Genomic DNA, 21947 nt, shown 5'->3' with positions numbered 1-21947 from the left:
TTCTGATGATGCTTAGGTCAAGGGACTGTGAGGGCCATGGCAAAACCTTCAGCTTGGACCTCTTGAAGTAGTCCATTGTGGATTTTGAGGTGTGTTTAGGATCATTATCCTGTTGTAGAAGTCATCCTCTTTTCATCTTCATTTTTTTACAGACGGCGTGATGTTTACTTCCAGAATTTGCTGGTATTTAATTGAATTCATTCTTCCCTCTACCAGTGAAATGTTCTCCATCCCACTGGCTGCAACACAAGCCCAAAGCATGATCGATACACCCCCATGCTTAACAGTTGGAGAGGTGTTCTTTTCATGAAATTCTGCACCCTTTTTTCTCCAAACATACTTTTGCACATTGCGGCCAAAAAGTTCTATTTTAACTTCATCAGTCAACAAGACTTGTTTCCAAAATGTATCAGGCTTGTTTAGATGTTCCTTTGCAAACTTCTGACGCTGAATTTTGTGGTGAGGACGCAGGAAAAGTTTTCTTCTGATGACTCTTCCATGAAGGTCATATTTGTGCAGGTGTCACTGTACAGTAGAACAGTACACCACTCTAGAGTCTGCTAAATCTTCCTGAAGGTCTTTTGCAGTCAAACGGGGGTTTTGATTTGCCTTTCTAGCAATCCTATGAGCAGATCTCTTGGAAAGTTTTCTTGGTCTTCCAGACCTCAACTTGACCTCCACCGTTCCTGTTAACTGCCATTTCTTAATTACATTACGAACTGAGGAAATGGCCACCTGAAAATGCTTTGCTATCTTCTTATAGCCTTCTCCTGCTTTGTGGGCATCATTTATTTTAATTTTCAGAGTGCTAGGCAGCTGCCTAGAGGAGCCCACGGCTGCTGATTGTTGGGACAAGGTTTGAGGTGTCAGAGTATTTATGAAGCTTTGAGATTTGCATCACCTGGCCTTTCCTAATGATGACTGTGAACAAGTCAGAGGCCTAACAAGCTAATTAAGGTCTGAGACATTGGTAAAAGTTATCTGAGAGCTCAAATCTCTTGGGGTGCCCAAACTTTGGCATGGTGCTCCTTTCCTTTCTTTCACTCTAAAATTGTACAAAACAAAAATAATACACTAATCATACTTAAAATGTTGAAAAGAATGCTTTATCTTTAACTTTATGACTTTTCAAGATCAGTTCATCTTCTACTCAACTATTCACAGTAACAGAAATTTTGACCAGGGGTGCCCAAACTTTTGCATACCACTGTACAGTGCCTATTCACCACTTTTTCAACTCCTGCGTGAAACAACTTTGCAATATTTCCACCACTTATTTAAGTCCTTTGGTCAAATGCTGGATAGGGCATCTTGGTCAGCATAGACCTGTTGGGCCAATGGACTTGCTTTCATACTGTTTCACTCTCTGGCCGGCCATATAATTCTATCATTGTATTTTCTTTAAATTAATATTGCTACTGCTCTTATTTCAGGTTTCACCCTTTTTTCTAAAGATGTCAGAGCTTGAAGTACTTAATTCTTACAACACCTGGCTGAGTCAGAATGAAAATATTTCAGTCTTGTATTGAGAGTAATCTCTATTATATCACTTTATTATTAAACTTAATGATACTGCAAAGAAACAGCTATAATTTGTACAGTTTGCCTTAACCCTCTTCTTGTGGTGCTTGAGCTTATACTAATCCAATATTAATTGAACCGTGACAAACGCCTCACGTATACAGACCCTGATAGGAAGTACTGGGAGCACAGAGAACTGGTAACACAATGATACAAAGGCAAATGCAACACACTGACAAGTGCACTGGTGCTGATTTATGCACTCATGCTGAGCTCATCAATTTCATCAACTTTGCTGCCAACTTCCACCTTGCCCTTAAATTCACTTAGTACATTTCCAACACCTCCCTCCGCTTTCTCGATCTCTCTGTCTCCATCTCTGGAAACAGAGAGACTACTGATTTTTTTAATATAAATCTACTGATTCTTCTAGCTACCTTGACTATTGTAAATTGTCCTGTGATTAGGCTAAAGGGTGGGCTGCTGAGTTATATAGCTCATTGGGCATGTAGGGCTGGTTCTGCACTGTATCTCTAAAAAAATAAAATATACCTCTTCCCAACCTGTCACTTGTAAATATGCCATTTCCATTTCTCAGTTCCTCTCTCTCCACCACATTAGTTCTCAGAATAAGGCTTTATTTTTCAGAACATCTGCGATGTCCTCCTTCTTCAAAGAACAGGGTTTCCCTTTCTCCATCGTTGATGCTGCCCTCACCACATCTCTTCCAGTTCCTGAGCATCTGCCCTCACCCCATCTTCCTGCTGCCTTAAAAGCAATTAGAGTTCATCTTGTTCTTCAAGTCAAGTCACTTTTTATTGTCATTTCGGCCATAACTGCTGGTATAGTACACAGTAAAAACGAGACAACGTTTTTCAGGACCATGTGATGCACCATCAATAACTCCAAAAGACTGGAAGTAGAGTAAATACTGAAAGGCTTTTATTAGCAGTAAAATGTGACCTCCACCATTCTGAGTATCTGCCCCTGGACTGAGAGGAGGAGCAATGGCACAATCCCCTTTATTCAGGGGTCTGTGGGAAGCCACAGCAGCAGTCAGCAGAGGGGTGTGTCCAGACAGGTCACCCAGTTACAACATATATATATATGGTTTACCACATTCACCCCCCCACCTTTTTTAAAAAGAGTCCCGTGGGGTCAAGTGACTGACAATATTTAAAACAAGTATATTTACAGGTTAAGTCTATCAGGCGGTCGAGTCCGTCGCTGTGATCTACGTAGCACCGGTGGTAATTGCACCAGCGACGGTGGTTGTTCTGGCTCCGGCCTGACTTGAGGTGTCAGCACGTTAGGCGTCGGTAATCCCTCGTGCGTGTGTGTCGCGCCCAGTATGGGAGTGTCGTGTGGTGTCTGTGTAGGGCTTGGGGTGCGCGGTGTCTCGTGGGTATATATATTGGTGGATACGGGGTTAATAGTCACCATGGAGTATTCAGGGTAGGGGCCCGGTGCTCCTGGGGGCGCCAGGTCGCGGATGCAGACCGTGTCCTCCTGCCCATCAGGTAAAACCACATAGGCATACAGGGAGTTCACGTGAAGTAAGTGAAACCTCTTGATCATCGGGGAGTATTTATTGCTCCTCGCATGTTTCCAGAGCAGCACTGGCCCTGGGGACGTCAGCCACGTTGGTAGGGTGGTCCCAGTGGTCGACTTTCTGGGAAAAGAAAAGAGTCACTATGAGGGGTGGCATTGGTGGCTGTGCATAACGGGGAGCAGATGGAGTGGAGTGCCTCAGGAAGGACCTCCTGCCAGCGGGAGACCGGCAGTCCCTTTGACCTGAGGGCTAAGAGTGTGGCCTTCCACACTGTGGCATTCTCCTTCTCACCTGTCCATTCCCCCGGGAATTATAGCTTGTGGTCCTACTGGTTGCAATTTCCCTAGCCAGTAGGTATTGGCGCAGCTTGTCACTCATGAACGAGGACCCTCTGTCACTGTGGATATAGCATGGGTATCCGAACAGAGTGAAGAGCTTGCGCAGGGCTTTTATAACTGACGTGGTAGTGGTATCAGGGCAGGGGATGGCGAAGGGGACCCGCGAGTACTCGTCAATAACGTTAAGAAAGTACACATTGCGGTCGGTGGAGGGAAGGGGGCCCTTAAAGTTAATACTTAGTTGCTCAAAGGGGCAGGTGGCCTTGATTAGTTGTGCCTTTTCAGGTTGGTAGAAGTGCGGTTTGCACGCTGTGCAGACTTGGCAGTCCCTGGTCATCGTCCTGATCTCCTCAAGGAAGTAAGGCAGGTTCCAGGCTTTCACCAAGTGGAAAAGCCTGGTGACCCTCGGGTGGCAAAGATCTACATGTAGGGCGTATAGCCGGTCGATCTGCACGCTGGCGCACGTTCCCCGGGATAGGGCATCGGAGGGCTCGTTGAGCTTCTGAGGCCTGTACATGATGTCATAGTTGAAGGTGGAGAGTTCGATTCTCCACCTCAGAATTTTATCATTTTTGATTTTGCCCTGCTGTTGGTTACTAAACATGAATATGACTGCGCGCTGGTCAATCAGCAGGGTGAACTTTTTGCCGGCGAGATAGTGCCTCCAGTGCCGGAGGCGTCACTCTCTACTTGGAAGGGAATGGCCTCATCCACCACATGCGTTGCTGCTTTGGTAATGTCCCCTTTAATGCAGCTGAAGGCCGTGCGGACCTCGGCTGAGAGGGGGAATGTGGTGGACTTGACCAGGGGGCGGGCCTTGTCTGCGTAGTTAGAGGCCCATTGGGCGTAATATGAAAAGAAGCCCAGGCACCTTTTGAGGGCTTTGAGGGTGTTGGGAAGAGGGAGTTCCAACAAGGGGCGCATACGGTCAGGGTCAAGGCCAATGACTCCATTCTCCATGACACACCCAAGGATAGCAAGTCAGGTGGTTCCGAACACACACTTGTCCTTGTTATAGGTGAGATTGTAAGCTTTGGCCGCTTGGAAAAATTTTTGGAGGTTGTTCTCGTGATCCTGCCGGTCGTGACCGCAGATGGTGATGTTATCCAGATATGGGAATGTGGCCTTCAGTTGGCACTGGTCCACCATCCGGTCCATTGCCCTCTGGAAGACAGATACACCATTCGTGACACCGAAGGGGACGCGCAGGAAGTGATAAAGCCTGACGTCCGCCTCGAAGATGATGTAAGGGTGGTCCTCCCGGCGGATGGGGAGCTGATGGTAAGAGGATTTTAGGTCTATGGTCGAGTACACCTTGTACTGTGCTATCTCATTGACCATATCCACTATGCGGGGTAGAGGGTACGCATCGAGCTGCGTGAACCTATTGATGATCTGGCTATAGTCCACGACCATCCTATTTTTCTCCCCGTTCCAAACAACGACCACCTGCGCCCTCCAAGGACTTGTGCTTGCCTCAATGACCCCCTCCCTAAGCAGCCACTGCACCTCCGACTTAATGAAGGCTCTGTCCCCCGCGCTGTACCTCCTGCTTTTAGTTGCCACAGGTTTACAGTCGGGGGTCAGGTTGGCGAACAGTGGTTGGGGAGGGATCCTGAGGGTGGAGAGGCCGCAAGTGGTGTCCGTAGTGCAGCTGTTGGCATGGTGTTGGGTGGGATATGCAGGTCGGAGTGTGGGGGTGGTCGGTAGCGGGGTAGGTGATGTATTCCTACAAAACTGAGGATTTACGACACTGATTGGTGGGAGGGGCCTGTCATACTCCATTGTCATGCTTTTCAGGTGGCTCTGGAAGTCGAGCCCCAATAGCACAGGGGCACACAGTTGAGGCATGACCAGTAATGTAAAGTCTCGATATTTTGTGCCCTGCACCACTAGCATCACTACACAACCCCCCCCCGGATAACTGTTGTATGCGACCCGGAAGCCATGGCGACCCTCTGACTTACCGGCTATATCGCGAGTCCACAATGCTGCACCGTGTCTGGGTGGATAAAACTCTCCATACTGCCCGTATCTATAAACAGGCAGCTTGTCCTGCGCCCCTCCACCAGGATATCCATCATTGACCTTGCGAGCTGGTGGGGAGTGCTTTGGTCGAGGGTCACGGAGGCCAGAGTTGAGTCGCTGTCTTGGTCCGGCGTGGTGGGGTGCCCCGTGAGCACCTGTGGGTCGTAGGCAGTGGGAGGTGGCGCCAACCAAGATGGCTGTCCCCATGTCTCGCACGTGGTGGTGGAGTGCAGGCAAGATGGTGACCCCCATGCCTCGCACGCAGCGCTGCTTGATCCCGCTCACGATTTGGACTTACAGGCCTTAGCGAAGTGGCCTTTCTTTCCGCAATTGGAGCAGGTAGCTTCTCGGGCCAGGCAGCATTTCCGGGGGTGCTTCTCGAGTCCACAGAAGTAGCACTTCGCGGACTCGCAACTGGCAGCAGCCGTGGTCGATTCGCCGGCAGGTTGTGGGGTCTGTAGTGTCCACGAGGCCATCGGGGGATCGCGAGCCTGGAGAGCCTCAGAGTTGTGCAGAGCGGCCTCCAGCATGTCGGCCAGCTCATTCGCCGAATGTAAGGTAAGATCAGCTTGTTCCAGCAGCCGCTGGCGCACATACACTGACCTGGTCCCCGTGACGAAGGCGTCTCTCACTAGGAGCTCCGCATGCTCTTCAGCCGTTAGTTCTCAGCAGTCGCAGGTCCGCACAAGTGTCTATAGGGCCTGGACAAACTCAGCGCTCAACTCCCCGGGCCGCTGCTGCTGCATCGCTAAGCGGTAGCGCGCATAGACGGTGTTTACCGGTAGCAGGTATTGTCTTTTGAGTGCGCTCATTGCACCATCGTAGCTCGGCTGGTCTCTGAGCATCGAGTAGACCCATGGACTGACCCTGGAGAGGAGAACTCTGCGCTTTGCGGTGGACTTGGTCACTTCAATCTCCTCTAGGTATGATTCGAAGCAGGCCAGCCAGAGTTCGAAAGCATTTCCAGCTTCAGGTGTTTGCGGGTCAACGTCTAACTTGTCGGGTCTCAGGACGTGTTCCATGCTTTAAAATTACTGCTAATAAAATTGATGCACCATCAGTAACTCCAAAAGACTGGAAGAAGAGTAAATACTGAAAGGCTTTAGTAGCAGTAAAAAGTGACCTCCACCATGCTGAGTATCTGCCCCTGGACTGAAAGGAGGAGCAATGGCACAATCGCCTTTATTCAGGGGTCTGTGGGAAGAGCTACAGGAGCAGACAGCAGAGAGGCGTGTCCGGACAGGTAACCCAGTTACAACATATATATACGGTTTACCACACCATGGTGCTACATGAAACAATACAAAAACTACACTGAACTACATAAAACAATACAAAAACTACACTAGACTACAGACGTACCCAGGAACTGCATAAAGTGCACAAGACAGTGCAGGCATTACAATAAATAATAAACAAGACAATAGGCATAGTAGAGGGCAGTAGGTTGATGTCAGTCCAGGCTCTGGGTATAAGGAGTCTGATGGCTTGGGGGAAGAAATTGTTCTTACCTATAAACCCATGAGCCTCAGCATCCAGTACATTATTCTTCAATGGCATCCTACAACCAAACACATCTTTACCTCCTCCACACTCTCTGCTTTCTACAGGGATAGCACTTTCCATGATTCTCTTATCCATTCATCCCTCCCTACTGATCTTCCTCCTGGCATTTATCCCTACGAGTTGCTCAAATACTATACCTACCCATTCACCTCCTTGCTCACCACCATTCATGGTCCCAAACAGTCCTTCCAGGTGAAGCAACACTTCACCTGCAAATCTGTTGGTGTCATCTACAGAGTCTAATGTTCCCAGTGTGACCTCCTCTACATCAGTGAGACTCAACTTAGATTGGGGGCCTGTTTTTTTACAGTAGAGAACCAGATGGGCTCTTGTAAATATCTTTGCTGATGAATAAACTCTTCTTGGGCTTCAAGCCAGGTATAGACAACAAATTTAACTGACATTTCAATGACAAACTCTGCCATCTTCATCAGGGATGATGCCTAGGCATGTCTAGTCCAGTGGTATATACACTCCCATCGTCAGACCCTCCTGATTGGTTAATGCTCAACCTCATCCATGGCTTATTGGATCAAATGACTCAGAAACATGCCACAATGAGGAGGATCTTAAGTGTGAAATACAAAACCTCCCAGATTTATATAAGACAATGTATGATTGATATTTTGGAGTATCACTAGATTCATTTAGTAGACTTTGCATCACTTAAAATGTTGGTAAATTGAGAAAGAACCTAAAATATAAAAGAATGTGATTGAAGATGTAGGTGATACAAGTCAATGATTTGCATTCCAACATACATCATAGTAACACACACAAAATGCTGGATGAACTCAGCAGGCCACACAGCATCTATTGAAAAGAGTAAACAGTCAAAATTCAGGCCAAGACCCTTCTTCAGGACTGCCTCACAGCATACATCACAGCAAATTATGCCATATATTGTTGGAAAGATAATCCAACCATTAGGCTGTAAATAGCCAAGGAAAATTTCCAGAACCAGCCAGGGAAACATCTCCATCTTCCTTACCTGACTAATTAGCTCAACCTATGGGCTAGTACTTAACTCACCTCTTTGGTTTGGCATCTTGTTTAAAAGTAGCAACTCGTAAAGAATAATGCGCATACATCATGTCCACTCACCCCAAAATGTATCAATCTACAAGTTAAGTGAAGTATCAAGGGAACACAATTGTAAATAGAAGAACAGATAGATAATAAAATGTTCTATTGGTACTGAAATACTGATTTACAAAATACTCAACCATTTAAACACACTCCAAAAAATTTCAGATTGCTACTGCTCATTTGATTAGCTTTGAAAAGATTATTTTGTTTCTAGGTTTTTGACATATGCTACCAACATTTGATAAACAAATGTTCTCCTGTCAATTATAATGACGTCAACCATGACCCTGAAGTCACTTCAATACAAGTTTACTCAGCTGCTGCTTCAATAATAGAGAATGGTTTAATTTACAGGAAATAATATTAAAATGAATATTTTGATACTAAATCATAATGTTTGTGAAATCATAGTAAACTTTATCATCATCAAAACAATTTTTAACAAAACCCAGATTTAGTAATCATCTCATTTTCTCTGCATTTCCATTGACTAGAGAATTCAAATGGTGACATTGGCACACCTAGTTGGAAAAAATCTTCTGTGCCTCGCTACATAAGCCTTCTCAATTTGCATTATTGGATTATAATCATTAACCCTTGGTGCTGCAGATATGTTTTGCTTTAGCTTTATTGACGCTTTTTCGAGCAGTAAAAGTTCTAACAAACCTGTCTTGCTTTCCAAAGTCAGCATAATCAACTGGACAACTTCATTAATAATACCAATAGTAAACTCGCTGAGCTACATTTAATGGTCTAGGCTGCTTTATTAAGTAACTATTAATGAACTAATTCTTTATTTGAATAATCAAAATGATAAAGTTGGTGAAGGGTCTTGGCCCAAAACTTCGGCTGTTATTCCTTTCCATAGATGCTGCCTGACCTGCTAAGTATCTCCACCATTTTGTGTGTGTTGCTCTGGAATTCCCGACCTACAGAATCTCTCGTGTTTATAATACAAAGCTGAACTGCTTTTCCAGTACAGCTTTGCACGAATGTGGAGAAAACCTATTCTATCAATTAAACTCATCTTCACGCTGCTATAGACTGGAGGAGTGGGAGCTTCCCTTTGGAGATTCCTTATTTTACAGAAATGGAGAAAACGATAATAATTTTTGACAAAAAAATGATACAGAGTGGTTCTTTTTTATGGTTACATGCTCCAGATGGAATCATTGATTTACAATACAACACTCAATCACATTTGTACCCATTGCATTCAGAAGCAAGAGTGATGATGAGCTAACAGTGTTTGTCCTTGTGATGCTGTACGAAGTTAAGTTAGGATAAAGTGCTGACAAATATTCATGCCATCTTGGAACTTATACTATGGATTTTTTAAATTTTTTAATAAACAGTAATAAATTATCTTCTCACCATCATGGTCCAAAACAAAATTTTGTCTTAATTTGGCAATTTTATAGTGGTTGAAGTACAAATATACTGCTTCTGTTGTTATGCAAACATGCCATACTTTGAAGTTTTAATGAAGGAATCAGTATGTAAAGTACAGACACTAGAGTATGCTAATTCTCAAACTGCATGTGTAACATAGCAAGAATGAAGATGAAATAAATAAAAAAAGTCTAAATTAATCACTTAACAAGCAACTGGCTGAGCAGACTTTGACATTTCCATTGCTGTAAATCTTTGTCCATTGGGCACATTATTTGGTGCAATGATATTGCTAAAGGACTAGTGGATTTTTTGATCTAAGGACAGCTTTATATTTGGAACAGTTGTTTTAACTCACCATCTTTAGAATTACACCACTCAAAAAAGAATTGTTGACCAAACAAACGGTTGTTTAAGATGTCTCAGAGATCTAATCTAACATTTCTATGCACATTGTGGGCAGTGGGCAAATTAAAATACAACTTGTAATGGAGATTTGTAAGAAAGAAGAACTTGTACGCATTTAACATCTTTCACAATCTGGTATTGAGACATCCTTTCAAGTGTCATCTGGTGTTAGGCAGGAAAATAGCAATGAAGTATTGTGTGATTTTTCAGCTGTATAGGAATGAAACAATGAGTTTTAAGGATTACTGATGCTTGAACTAGTTATTAAGATTAGTTTGGAGCATCTGTCCAACCAAAAGATGGTCCAAGGAAGCACATGTGCAGAGTCAAGGACAAGGTTACCTAACAACATACAAAGCAAAGATACAGAGGAGAAACAAGACACTCAGAGAGCAAACTGACAAATACAGCACACTGGAATTCAAAGTAATACATGCAAAATCATTTTCAAATCCTTGACCAGTTTACTACTGGAACCTGCCCCTAGAGACTGTAACCATTCGATGTTGAACTGATGCTATTTTGCTTGGTTTTAATTATTTTTGGTTTTGAGCAGGGCTGGAAGACTACAATTGTTTGCATTCCTGATTCTCCCTCTTAGTGCTATTCTGCTCCTGCAGTTCAAAAAGCAACAGAGAGTGCTGATGATAAACCTAGCCTGGTGGATGCAGTCAGCTGACAGCACATTAGGAGCTAATGGAACTGCCTTTACATTGTTACAAGCAATGGGTAACAGGCTAACAGGATGGTTGCTGTGCAGCTGACTGTTGTAAAATTTCAGTAGTGGGTTACTGATAGATATTATCACAGGTAACATGAAAAATATTATCATGAGTAAAGTGAAATGCATCCGGCATCATCTCCACAACAATGGCAATATTACTTCATAAATAACTTGTAACTTAATATGTACAACAATTTTTTTCCGAAAACTGTGGTGTTAAAAAAATCCGTGCAAAACCTAGAGATTTTCCCTTCCTGTAGCAGAACTTGACCGTGTGGCAATTGCTGTGATATTGAATGACAATTGTTTTTATTAGTGATGGTCATCTTGCCAGCTGTCATGGTACAGAAACTCTGCCATGTTTGATGTAAGAAAGAAAAAAGTCTATTGTATCATCTAAGAAGCAGGATGGTGCTTATGAATTGACTTAACACATGAGAAATGTGGTGAATTTGGAAGGAAAATGCATTCACTGAGGTATTAAATCATTCAATCATTCGGATCCATAATGTGAGTAATGGCACATGACTATCAGGGAATTTTAATGCTTCCTAACCAACAGAAAAATCAATTACACAAGAGATCCTGCACATGCTGAAAATTCAGGGTAATACAAATAAAATGCCAGAGGAACTCAGCAGGTCAGGCAGCATCTATGGAGAAAAATTTACAGTCCAGGTTTCAGATTGAAATGGTGGGGGCAAGTGATAGGTGAAACTAGGTAGGGGGATGAAGTGAGAAGCTGGGAGGTGTTAGATGGAAATGGCTGAGGAGGAAAGAATATGATAGGAGAGTAGATCTTGGAAGAAAGGGAAGGATGAGGCGCATCAGAGGGAGGTGATCGGTAGGTGAGAAGAGAAGAGGCAGAATAGAGAATGGAAAAATATATCGAAAGGGGAGGAATGAGAAACTAACGGAAATTAGAAAAATCAGTGTTCATGCTACCAGGTTGGAAGCTACCCAGACAGAATTTGAGGTGTTGCTCCTCCAACCTGAGAGTGGCCTCATCATGGCAGTAGAGGAGGCCATGGACAGGCATGCTAGAAGGGATTGGAAAGTAGAATACAATACTTCCCTGGCATTGCTCTTTTAAGCAACAAAACTCTGCAGATGGGAAAGATAATCCACTTAACTGTTTTAAGAATTTTTGAAAATGGATATCCCATTAGCCAAAATTTACTGAGTAGTAAACCACTGTAAATTTCCTGCTGGGTAAAATAAGATTTGCATAAGAGTAAGTGAAAACATTTACCTATGTAGTGCTGCGTTAAGGGAACAGTCTTCTGGGCCTTATGCAAAACATGGTGGCCATTTAAACTTGACTTCCTCTTCCCTCCCAAAAATAACCTTCCCAAAGCGGAGAATCTTCTATAGTGGCAATTTTGTTCCCTCAACTACCCAGATACCTTCTGCCTCTTGCTGACATATTGCTACTTATTGTCTGTTTTGAGTGGGTAGCTGATTGTAATAAAGGGAGACCCAGCAGCTGGAAAACATCCAATTCTCTAACGCCGGCTGATAGCTGCAACTCACATTTGTCTCAGTCATGTAAAAATTGGTCACAATTAAAATAAGTTTTCTTGGTCTTTAATACATTTGACAAACCTTTCTTAGAATTTATTGATATTATGTACATCTTTCAAATGATTATTGACATTTCAAAGAGCTTAGTTTCTATGCAATTTTGCATACAGTAATCCAAGGCTCAATCAACAGTCCAGGTTTATTGTAGTAAATTCGATTTTTTGCAGTAACCATAAAACCAGCATCTATTCAGTAGCTTAAGATTTAAGGGAAGTTTTCTCAATGCCATATAAAACATATGATTCTGTTTTCAAGAAGAGATATTTTAAAAAATCATTAACTTTCATTTCTGGGATTTGAAAATCTGTAGCCTATTTTTCTCCTTCAATTAGTCATTTCAGTTTAGAATCCAAAGGAAAAGTATCCTAATGATTCATTTTTGTTTGTTTGGCAGATAGATTTGTCACTGATGGTTATGCACGCCATTCAGGTTTGAGGTAATCGAATCAGAAAACTGTGCAATTCCTCTGTGCACTTGCTACCACTCCCAAGACAGTGACAGATATAAGGGAGAGGGAATTGAGGCTACATGGACATGCCTGTCATCTCTAGAAGGAATGGATACTGAATAATGATGTCCAGTTTGAACAGGAATTTAACAGAAACTACATTGCTGAAAAGGGAAAGGCATTCCATCAACTGGAATAAGCCATTTTTCTTACATAAAGGAGGGGAATGCCATGAAATCTACTGAGTTCTGGACCTGCAAGTGGTTGCTGCACTTCTTTGCTCACCCCTGCTGAGACTGACTGAATTGGTACTTGCCTGTTTGATCATCTGACATTGCTTTTACTTTAGTGTGAGGTGCACGGTATACCTGACAAGCCTACTGCAGCAACCACTGCAGCTTTCAAGAAGTACAGTCTCCCTTCAGCCAACCACATCACAAGGAACATGGGATGTCGTCAAAGCTCTGAGGAGAAGGAGGCAGCAAGGCGTTCCAGGAGGATTGATCGGCATCTCCGCTCAGAGAGTCAGCGTCAGCGCCGTGAGATCAAACTCCTGCTGCTAGGAACCAGCAACTCGGGCAAAAGCACCATTGTCAAGCAGATGAAAATTATCCACAGTGGCGGGTTCAACTTGGAGGCATGCAAGGAATACAAGCCCCTCATTATTTATAATGCTATAGACTCTCTTACACGCATTATCCGTGCACTAGCCACCCTCAAAATAGAATTCCATAACCCAGACAGAGCTTATGATGCTGTTCAACTCTTTGCTCTGACTGGGCCTGCTGAGAGCAAAGGAGAGATTACACCTGAACTGCTTGGAGTAATGAAGCGCTTGTGGGGTGATCCTGGCGTCCAGGAATGCTTCTGCCGGTCCAACGAGTATCACTTGGAAGACAATGCAGCCTACTACCTGAATGATCTTGACAGAATTGCAGCAGCTGACTACATCCCAACTGTAGAAGATATTTTACGTTCAAGAGACATGACCACAGGCATAGTGGAAAACAAGTTTACTTTCAAAGAGCTGACATTTAAAATGGTGGATGTGGGAGGGCAGCGGTCTGAACGGAAGAAATGGATTCACTGTTTTGAAGGGGTTACAGCAATAATTTTCTGTGTGGAGCTGAGTGGATATGACCTGAAGTTGTATGAAGACAACCAAACAGTAAGTCATTGTCTTGTCTCTTGTCTTTTTTTTACAGATCTTTCATTTGGTTAACATCAGTTACTCTGCTTCATCAGGTATTGTTTTAGAACTAATTATAACTTTGATGTTAATTTAATAATAATCCAGGTACATAACAGGAAGGCCAGTCAAACAACTAAAGGTTCATTAAGATTACTTGAACTAATTTTTCTTATGTTTCAGTTTAAGTTGATTTTTGCCAAATCATAGTGAACAATTACAATTTTCCCCTAAGTCTCTTAAGTTTAAGTTGCTGCATGTGATCAATAGATGCAGTAATACTGTAACAAGTGTATCAAGTATCTTGTGATAGTCTCCTCGACTATCCTCAGTTTAGAAGAATGTGTAGTTTTCTGCCAACTACAACACTGCAGCTGGATGTTCAACCTCATACGAAGTCATCAAGGGCCAATAAGTTAAATAGATGGGATTCAGTTTAAAGAAAGCATTCAATCTCAGAAATGCTGGCTGCAAGTTAGGCCAGCTGAATAGTTGAAACAAATCAATGTTCTTGAACTTAGGTATTAATGTTCATTATCATGTGTTCCAGTTCAATTTGCAAAAGTGCTCCAGATTCCATATATAAATTTTTAGAAAATCAATTTTCTGGTGTTTAACCTGGTAGTTGTACAAGTAATTCATGAAAAATTGGTATTCAAAATTATTTATTTTCATTTGAATAAGCCACTTAGTATTTTTATTGTTTCTAATTATTTTATTTACAGTGCTTCACTCTCAGATGAGTTCCATTGTTATAAGCGCTGAAATATTGCTCATGTGAGGGAATACTCATTAAATGAGATTAATTCAGTCTAGTATTTTACCGTGAAAGGTTGGTGCAGAGGCAGATGTGAAAACTGGAGCTTTCTGCTTGTGAAAGAGTTAAGCAGCACACTTAGTTTCTTATCAAATGTTTCATGCACCATTTGCTAGATGAATAGAGATTAGTCCTAGTCTGCTGAGTTTTACTGTTACACATTACAGTAACTATTACCATGGTTACCGAAATGGATAAGTCTAGGTGAAGGATTAAACTATGATCAATTTGGTGTTTCTACTTGGGAGGCCACAGTTCCTTTTATGAATAAACATCTTAACTGCACCCACATACACTTTGTCTTTTCCTTCTCCTTTCCCACACCACCAATAACCCCTAACATTTGCTTACCTTGGCTTGTTCCAATCTAGATGGTTGCTATAGCACCTGTTTCTCAGAGCAGCATGGTGACAATCTCCCATTTCCCAGCAACCAGCTAATCAGCCCTTAAACCTTGGTTACCAAAAATCATTGTTCATGGTTGTACTATCTTACATAAATTCAGGACTTATTTCATGAATATTGAAGACTCTATGGCCTTGACACCCGGTTCATGTAATCTGCAGAAAGCATGATAAATTATCCTCTAACACAAAAATAAAAATCAATGAATAATTGTGGATGCAAATGGTCACATATATCTGTTCAACTCTATTCTTTGGGTTTTAGTAATATGCCATGTAAATCAGCATATAGTGCCATATGCTATCAATGATTATTCATAGCCATCTGTATAGACTACATCCCTAGAACTAATTTTATTGATTTAATTAGTTTGTACAGAAGGTGATGGATATATGAGACAGAACATGCACGGTGGAGAATATAGTGTGGTTATATTCCTGAGAAATGAGGAAATATCTGGTAGGAGAAAAAATTAATATGAATGATCTAGCAGAGGTGGTAGTTTTAACCACTAACAGCTTAATAGACTGGAATGACATACATTGTCCTATGTATTCTATTATTTCTGATATTCTTGATCAAATAGCGGAAAGTGCAGCATGGAAGACAATTGTCCTGCTCATTGTACCTATACTCTCTGCTATTGTTATAACAAAATCTAAAATAGAAAGGACCGTATTTAGTTCCAAAGTGATTGAGTCCAATTTTCAAATAAACATCTGGGTAATTCCAAGCAGTTGTGCCGCTTTTAACCATAAGGGTAATAAATATAGATGTTCGAATGAGGAACTTGATCCAGATTTATCTGATAGCAAGGAGTCAGTAGATAAGGCAGATGTGAGTGAACAGTGAAATCCGGGAGATACAGATCTTGACATAAGCTCAGCTACGCTGGAATTGAGAACTAATGATAAGCTTAGTGTAAAAGCATATGCAGGAGTACAATGAGTTTGAAAGTAGAAATACAAGGTTGAAAACAAACACGTTGAGTAAAGGTGCAAACTATTCAGAACTGTCATAAAGTCTGCAGGATGAAAAGCTATTCCTGTGTGCCTTATTAAAATTTTCATTGAATAGATACAAAAAAATTGAAAACAAGAGAAAAAAATGATTGCATAGAACAGCAGAGAGAAGTGTAAACGGTCAGAAATTGGGGTAGTTGAAATTATATTTCAAATTTGTACTGAATAATTTGCATAATTAACATTTAAAATAGAAATTTTTTTAGCATGCTAGATTAGTTTCGAGGTAGTGTTGAGGAAGCAGGGAGTCTGTAGAAGGATTTAAATATCTTGGGAGAATGGGCAAAGAAGTAGCAAGTTGAATATAGTGTAGGGAAGTGTATGGTCATGATCTTTGGCAGAAGGAACAAAGGCGAACACAATTTTCTAAATGGGGAGAAAATTCTAAAATCAGAGATGGAATATCCTAAAGGTTCACTTGCAGGTTGAGTGGTGGTAAGGAAAGCAAATGCAATGTTAGCATTCATTTCAGGAAGACTAGAATAGAAAAGCAAGGATATAATGCTGAGGCTTTATAAGGAATTTATCAGAGCACACTTTAAGTATTGTAAGCAGTTTTGAGCCCATTATCTAAGAAAGGATGTGCTAGCATTGGAGGGAGCTCAGAGAGGTTCATGACAATGATCCCTCGAATGAAAGAGTTAATATAGAAGGAACATTTGATGGCTCTGGGCCTGTACTTGCTGGAGTTTAGAAGAATAATGGGGGATCTCATTAAAACCTATCAAATATTGAAAGGCCTAAATAAAGCGGATTTGCAGAGTATGTTTCCTGTTGTGGGGGAGTCTAGGACCAGAGGGCATGGCCTCAGAATAGAAGGACATCCCCTTAGAACAGACATGACAAGGAAGTTCTTTAGCCAGGAGAAGGTAAATCTGTGGAATTCAATGCCACAGACAACTGTGGAGGCCAATACACAGGGTATATTAAAAGCGGAGGTTGATAGGTTCTTGATGAGTAACGGTGTCAAAGGTTACGGGGAGAAGGCAGGAGAATAGGTTGAGAGGGATAATAAATCAGCAATAAAGCAATGGTGGAACAGATTAGATGGGTTGAATGACCTAATTCTGTTCTTATATCTTCTGGTCTTATTAAAAAAAATTCTTGGTACATTTCAGTGATAATTTGATACCCTTTTATTAATATAACTGCAAACAGGCTTAAGCATTTTTAATTCGAGTGTCTAATCCTTGACTAGTGACTAGTTCAGTTTTAAATAATTAAAATGACTTTGAAACAGTCCATTGAACCATATATTATTTTCATTGCTATATCCCAGCAATCTTCTTAGTAAATTGTTTTTTTTAATGTTAAATGTGAATTCCTGTAGCAATGCACTTCAAAAATAAATTTTATTTTAAATATTTTGAAGAATGACGGCAAAATGTGTAAGTAGCAGAAACACTCCAAGGTCATTATTGCAGCATAAAGCTGTAGCTAGCTTTGAGTGCCTTTGACTTTTGATAACAGTACTTTTACGCTAGTGTTAAAGATCATAAATTCAATTAATTCATGAAATAACCTTTAAAATCCACTGATTTATTTTCCTGCAGTGATTTTTTTTTACTCAGGCTGCAAAGATAAAACTCGCATGCTAATTAAACTCTACCCATTTATCAACATCCATTTTTAAGATTAGATGAACAATGTGAATTTCTGCAATAGTTCTTGTGTACATAAATCCCCAAGAGTCTTTCAGAAGAGTAAGTAAATACCACGTAACAATGAGAAAAGCAACTATAGAAATTGGATGAGAGCTATTTAGGCACACTAATGAGGTTATGTGTGGTGGGCTAATGAGAAACTCATTTGAATTATGCTACTTCAAACACGAGGTTCAAAGCACCAATGCTTTACAGATGTAGAGTGCAAAAGTAGATCTGGTAAGTATGGGCCTGGGTGAAGATACAGGTTTCCCCCGCCATCCGAAGGTAGAGCGTTCCTATGAAACGGTTCGTAAGCCGAAATGTCGTAAAGCGAAGAAGCAATTACCATTTATTTATATGGGAAAATTTTGTGAGCGTTCGCAGACCCAAAAATAACCTACCAAATCATGCCAAATAACATCATAAAACCTAAAATAACAGTAACATATAGTAAAAGCAGGAATGATATGATAAATACACAGCCTATATAAAGTAGAAATACTTTTCCACAATCATTACTGAACTGTTCTCCGTAGCGAAAATCTCACGCAAGCGCTGTTGGCAAAAACACGGCGCAAGCGCTGTCCAGTAATCTTTAAACTATGAAGCTGCCAAATCATACCAAATAACACGTAAAAATACACAGCCGATATAAAGTAGAAATAATGTATGTACAGTGTAGTATCACTTACCGGAATTGGGACAGCGCAGAGCACACGGATGATGGCGTGTTAGACTGAGTCGTCGCAGGCTGGGTGGTGCAGTGGCCCCACCCTCCAGGCCACCAACCGATACATTGCCGTGAAGCACACAGGGGTCCAGCGGTAGCCAGGACGCACACAGCACATCATTAAGAGAAAGCCGAAATAAACATGCTAATTAATTACGTGCTGCCCGACACGTAATTGTCGGCTCAGATCAGTGCCAATTGCCGATTGCATCGCCTTTGATCTGGGCCGACAATTACGTGTGGGGCGGCACCTAACTAATTAGCATGTTTATTTCGGCTTTTTTCTTAAAGATGCGCTGTGTGTCTCCCAGCTACTGTTGCATTCTCCGCGAATCGGTACAGTACCTGTCCCCGTCCTGGGTGTTGGGGTGGTGGGACACTAGGGCGTCATCTCATCGTCGATTAGGGCAGGCAGCTCATCTTCTCCTATGACTGCCCGCCTCGATGTCGAAGGTCGAGGTTTGTCATCTGCTGTGGCTGATGTGGAAGGCTTGCTTGACTGCTGAGCCTCGTGCATTTTTCTATCATACAGTTCTTTGTAAGGACTCAAAGAATCTTGCAAATATTCCCTAAACTTACGTACCCTTCCAAAATTTAAGTGGTACTTTATCATTACTCATTCGGTTTCGATTGTTATCCTTTCCTCTTCCAATTGCATCAGCTCTTCATCTATCAGTTGTTGGTCATGGGATGCAAAAACCTCTTCAACATCATTTCGTCAGCTTCCACAAGCCAAACTCACTTTGTCCTTGCTTCGTTCACCACGATCAAAACGCTTAACTATGTCTAGTTTTACGCTAAATGTAACACCCTTACGAGCTCTTCCAGGCTTTTCCAACACCATAGAACTCATCTTGCAAACGACTGCTCAAAAGCTCGTGTTAAAGCAATGCTGGCGAGAATGCCGTTCCGAATCCAGGGAGAGCGGCTGCTCGGGGCGCGCGCTACTTTTTATCGCGCGTTGAATTTTTTTCGTAACAGTGAAAACACCTTCTGAAAGCGAAAACAGGGTACTAATGTAGGTCTTTCATAACAGTGAGGTTTCGTAAAGCGAACGTTCAAAAAGCGGGGGACACCTGTATTTGGGAAGCTGGGCAGAAATCATAAGAGAAAGATCATTGGCTACGAAAGCAAGTGTTGGCTGTTCATGGCCAGTAACACCTTCCACATGGATATTAACACCATTGACTGTTGATTCTCTGAGTATGATATCTTCCTGGATATTCTGTACTACCTTGATCCAGAAAACCTTGCAATGATTCACTGAAGAGGGGTCCAGACCCTTTTAGCTTAGAGAGAGCGTCTACAGTGAAATCATTCATTCCAGCCAGATGAAGAATTAATTTTAAGTAAAGGAACCTAACTTACCCTGTGCCTAAATGCTCATTCAAGTCTCCTTTACACGTCACCAAAGCAGGCCTCACAAATATTCTGAGGCCAACTTCTGCATGTGTGCCCTGTACTCTCTATGGAGCCTACATTTGGAGCATGTAATGCACACTATAGGAGATGTCCAGTCTTCTCTGAATTTATATATCCGACTGAGAAGAAAAATTTGTAGACTTGATAAACTTACTGTATTTTCCTTTGATTTTCCCATGATTTTCCTGTGCAAATGATGCTTCATTGGACTTGAATGATTAAGGTAGAAGAATTTGGAATGAAATTGAGTCATAGTGGAAGAAGTTTCCTGAAAGCTGCAAAGATAGATTGGAGGAGGACATGAATACAACCACCAAAAGGGAGACACCAACAGGGGGCAGAAGGAACCAGCAAAATATGTAAAATCTGAATGGCTGAAAGATATTCATGTGGCTTCAGTTATGAGGTAGTATAGTGATGTAATATATTCCAATTTGACCTTCATGATGTGAATGGAGCAGAAGTAAAATTCCAGGTATATCTCAGTATGAGAGCTGAACATTTAAAAAGCATAATTATCACTAGTTGGCACTGGACATACTCCACCTAATTAAGGTATTGCAGCTGGATTAAAATCAATATTTTGAATCCTCAGAAATTCCATTAATTTGAGCTTAGATTTTTCAATTACCCTTATGTCCCATTAATGAAGCATCTAGTGTTGCGAAGTCTTTATGCTATTACTTTGATTCAGTTTGGAAACATTCCCATTTTATGGTTAGAAAGTTCGAGCCCTATTATGGATTTAGTACATTATTCAATTTGGCTCTTCAAAAGTACTTTGGAGATGCTATCTTTTGACTGAGATCTAAGACTGAGATCCCTTCTAATGAAAACATAAGAAAAGGAGGATTTGGCCATTCAGCTCCATGTTCCTGTTCTAAAAATCATTCAGATTATTGTTTGTCTTTCACCTCAGAGTCACTTTCTTGCATTAACTCCATATCCCTTAATTCCCATAATATCTAAAAAATATCAATCTCTTTCTCAAACGTAGTCAGCAATTGAAACTCCACAGCCTCTTTGAGTAATGAATCACAAAGATTCATTCACCTGCGAGAGGAATTTCTCTCAGGTCTCTTAATGGCCAACTACTTATATTTGAGATCTGTGCTATTGGACATTGCAGCTAGAGGAAAACAGTTCTACAATATCCTGCTAAACTCCAGAAGAAATCCATACATTTCAACCTTCTCAGGTGTAAAACATCCTACAGCACAATTCAAAAAACTTTCTTCTAGTCACTTGCCTATTACTGGGTTTTCTCCTGGTCTACAATTAGTCTATATTGCCATCTGAACCAACATCATTTGCAGGGACTTGTAATATGGAAAAAATATTTTGTGGACAACTACAAAGATGATAAATTGGTGCACAAATTCAGGTTTTATACATAACTGTACCAAATATTTATTTTGACATTCTGAAGTGCACACTCTATTTAATAAATATATAATTAGGTTCTAAGACAATAATTTTGTAATGCATAGTGGCTGCACAAATATTCTGAGAGAGCTGTGGACACAGCTCAGCACATCATGGACACTGTTAGCATACTTGTTGTCTCAGTAAAGCAACCAGCATAATCAAAGACCCACCATCCAGGAGTCACCCCTTCCACTGGGCAGCCATTAAGCTGAAAGCACGTACCACCATGCCTAAGGACAGCTACTATCCTGCTATAAGACTACTGAATGATTCCCTAGTGCGATAAGGTAGACTCTTGATCTCACAGTCTACCTCATTATGGCCTTGCACATTACTGTCTGCCTGCACTGCACTGTAACTGTGAAGCTTTATTCTAGATTCTATTAGTGTTTTTTTTTGTTACACTAGCTCAATATGCTGATGTGTACAAATTATTTGTATGGATTGCATGCAAAACAATGTTTTGACTATACTTCAATAATAATAAGTCAATTTAATTCCCCAGATACAGTAGCCACACCTCCACGGTATCATAATGAATAGCATAAAAAGCACACCAGTATAACAGGCAAGGGCAATTAGTAAGAGAAGAGAGTGAGGGGAAACTAGATCTGCTGTTGGAACAAATATATGTAGG

The 21947-nt window shown here is 41.5% G+C and overlaps 2 protein-coding genes across 4 annotated transcripts in view; one reads left to right on the top strand and one right to left on the bottom strand.

The window, feature by feature from the left end:
- The window catches only part of rsph14 (radial spoke head 14 homolog), a 781437-nt gene that overhangs the window by 486823 nt on the left and 272667 nt on the right, over nucleotides 1-21947 (bottom strand). The gene's annotated exons all lie outside the window — the stretch shown is intronic.
- gnaz (guanine nucleotide binding protein (G protein), alpha z polypeptide) overlaps nucleotides 1-21947 on the top strand; it is a 304042-nt gene that overhangs the window by 45061 nt on the left and 237034 nt on the right. For 2 of the 3 annotated variants that reach the window (XM_063040921.1, XM_063040922.1), the window contains exon 2: nucleotides 12597-13819. In XM_063040921.1, the coding sequence (XP_062896991.1) occupies nucleotides 13097-13819 (723 nt within the window). In that variant the 5' untranslated portion in view covers nucleotides 12597-13096. The remainder of the gene's footprint in view (nucleotides 1-12596; nucleotides 13820-21947) is intronic. The other variant, XM_063040924.1, reaches the window with a different exon arrangement.

Source organism: Mobula hypostoma, chromosome 2, assembly GCF_963921235.1.
Source record: "Mobula hypostoma chromosome 2, sMobHyp1.1, whole genome shotgun sequence".
NCBI lineage: Eukaryota > Metazoa > Chordata > Chondrichthyes > Myliobatiformes > Myliobatidae > Mobula > Mobula hypostoma.
The sequence above is the reverse complement of the archived record's forward strand: the minus strand, read 5'-3'. Positions and strand labels throughout refer to the sequence as shown.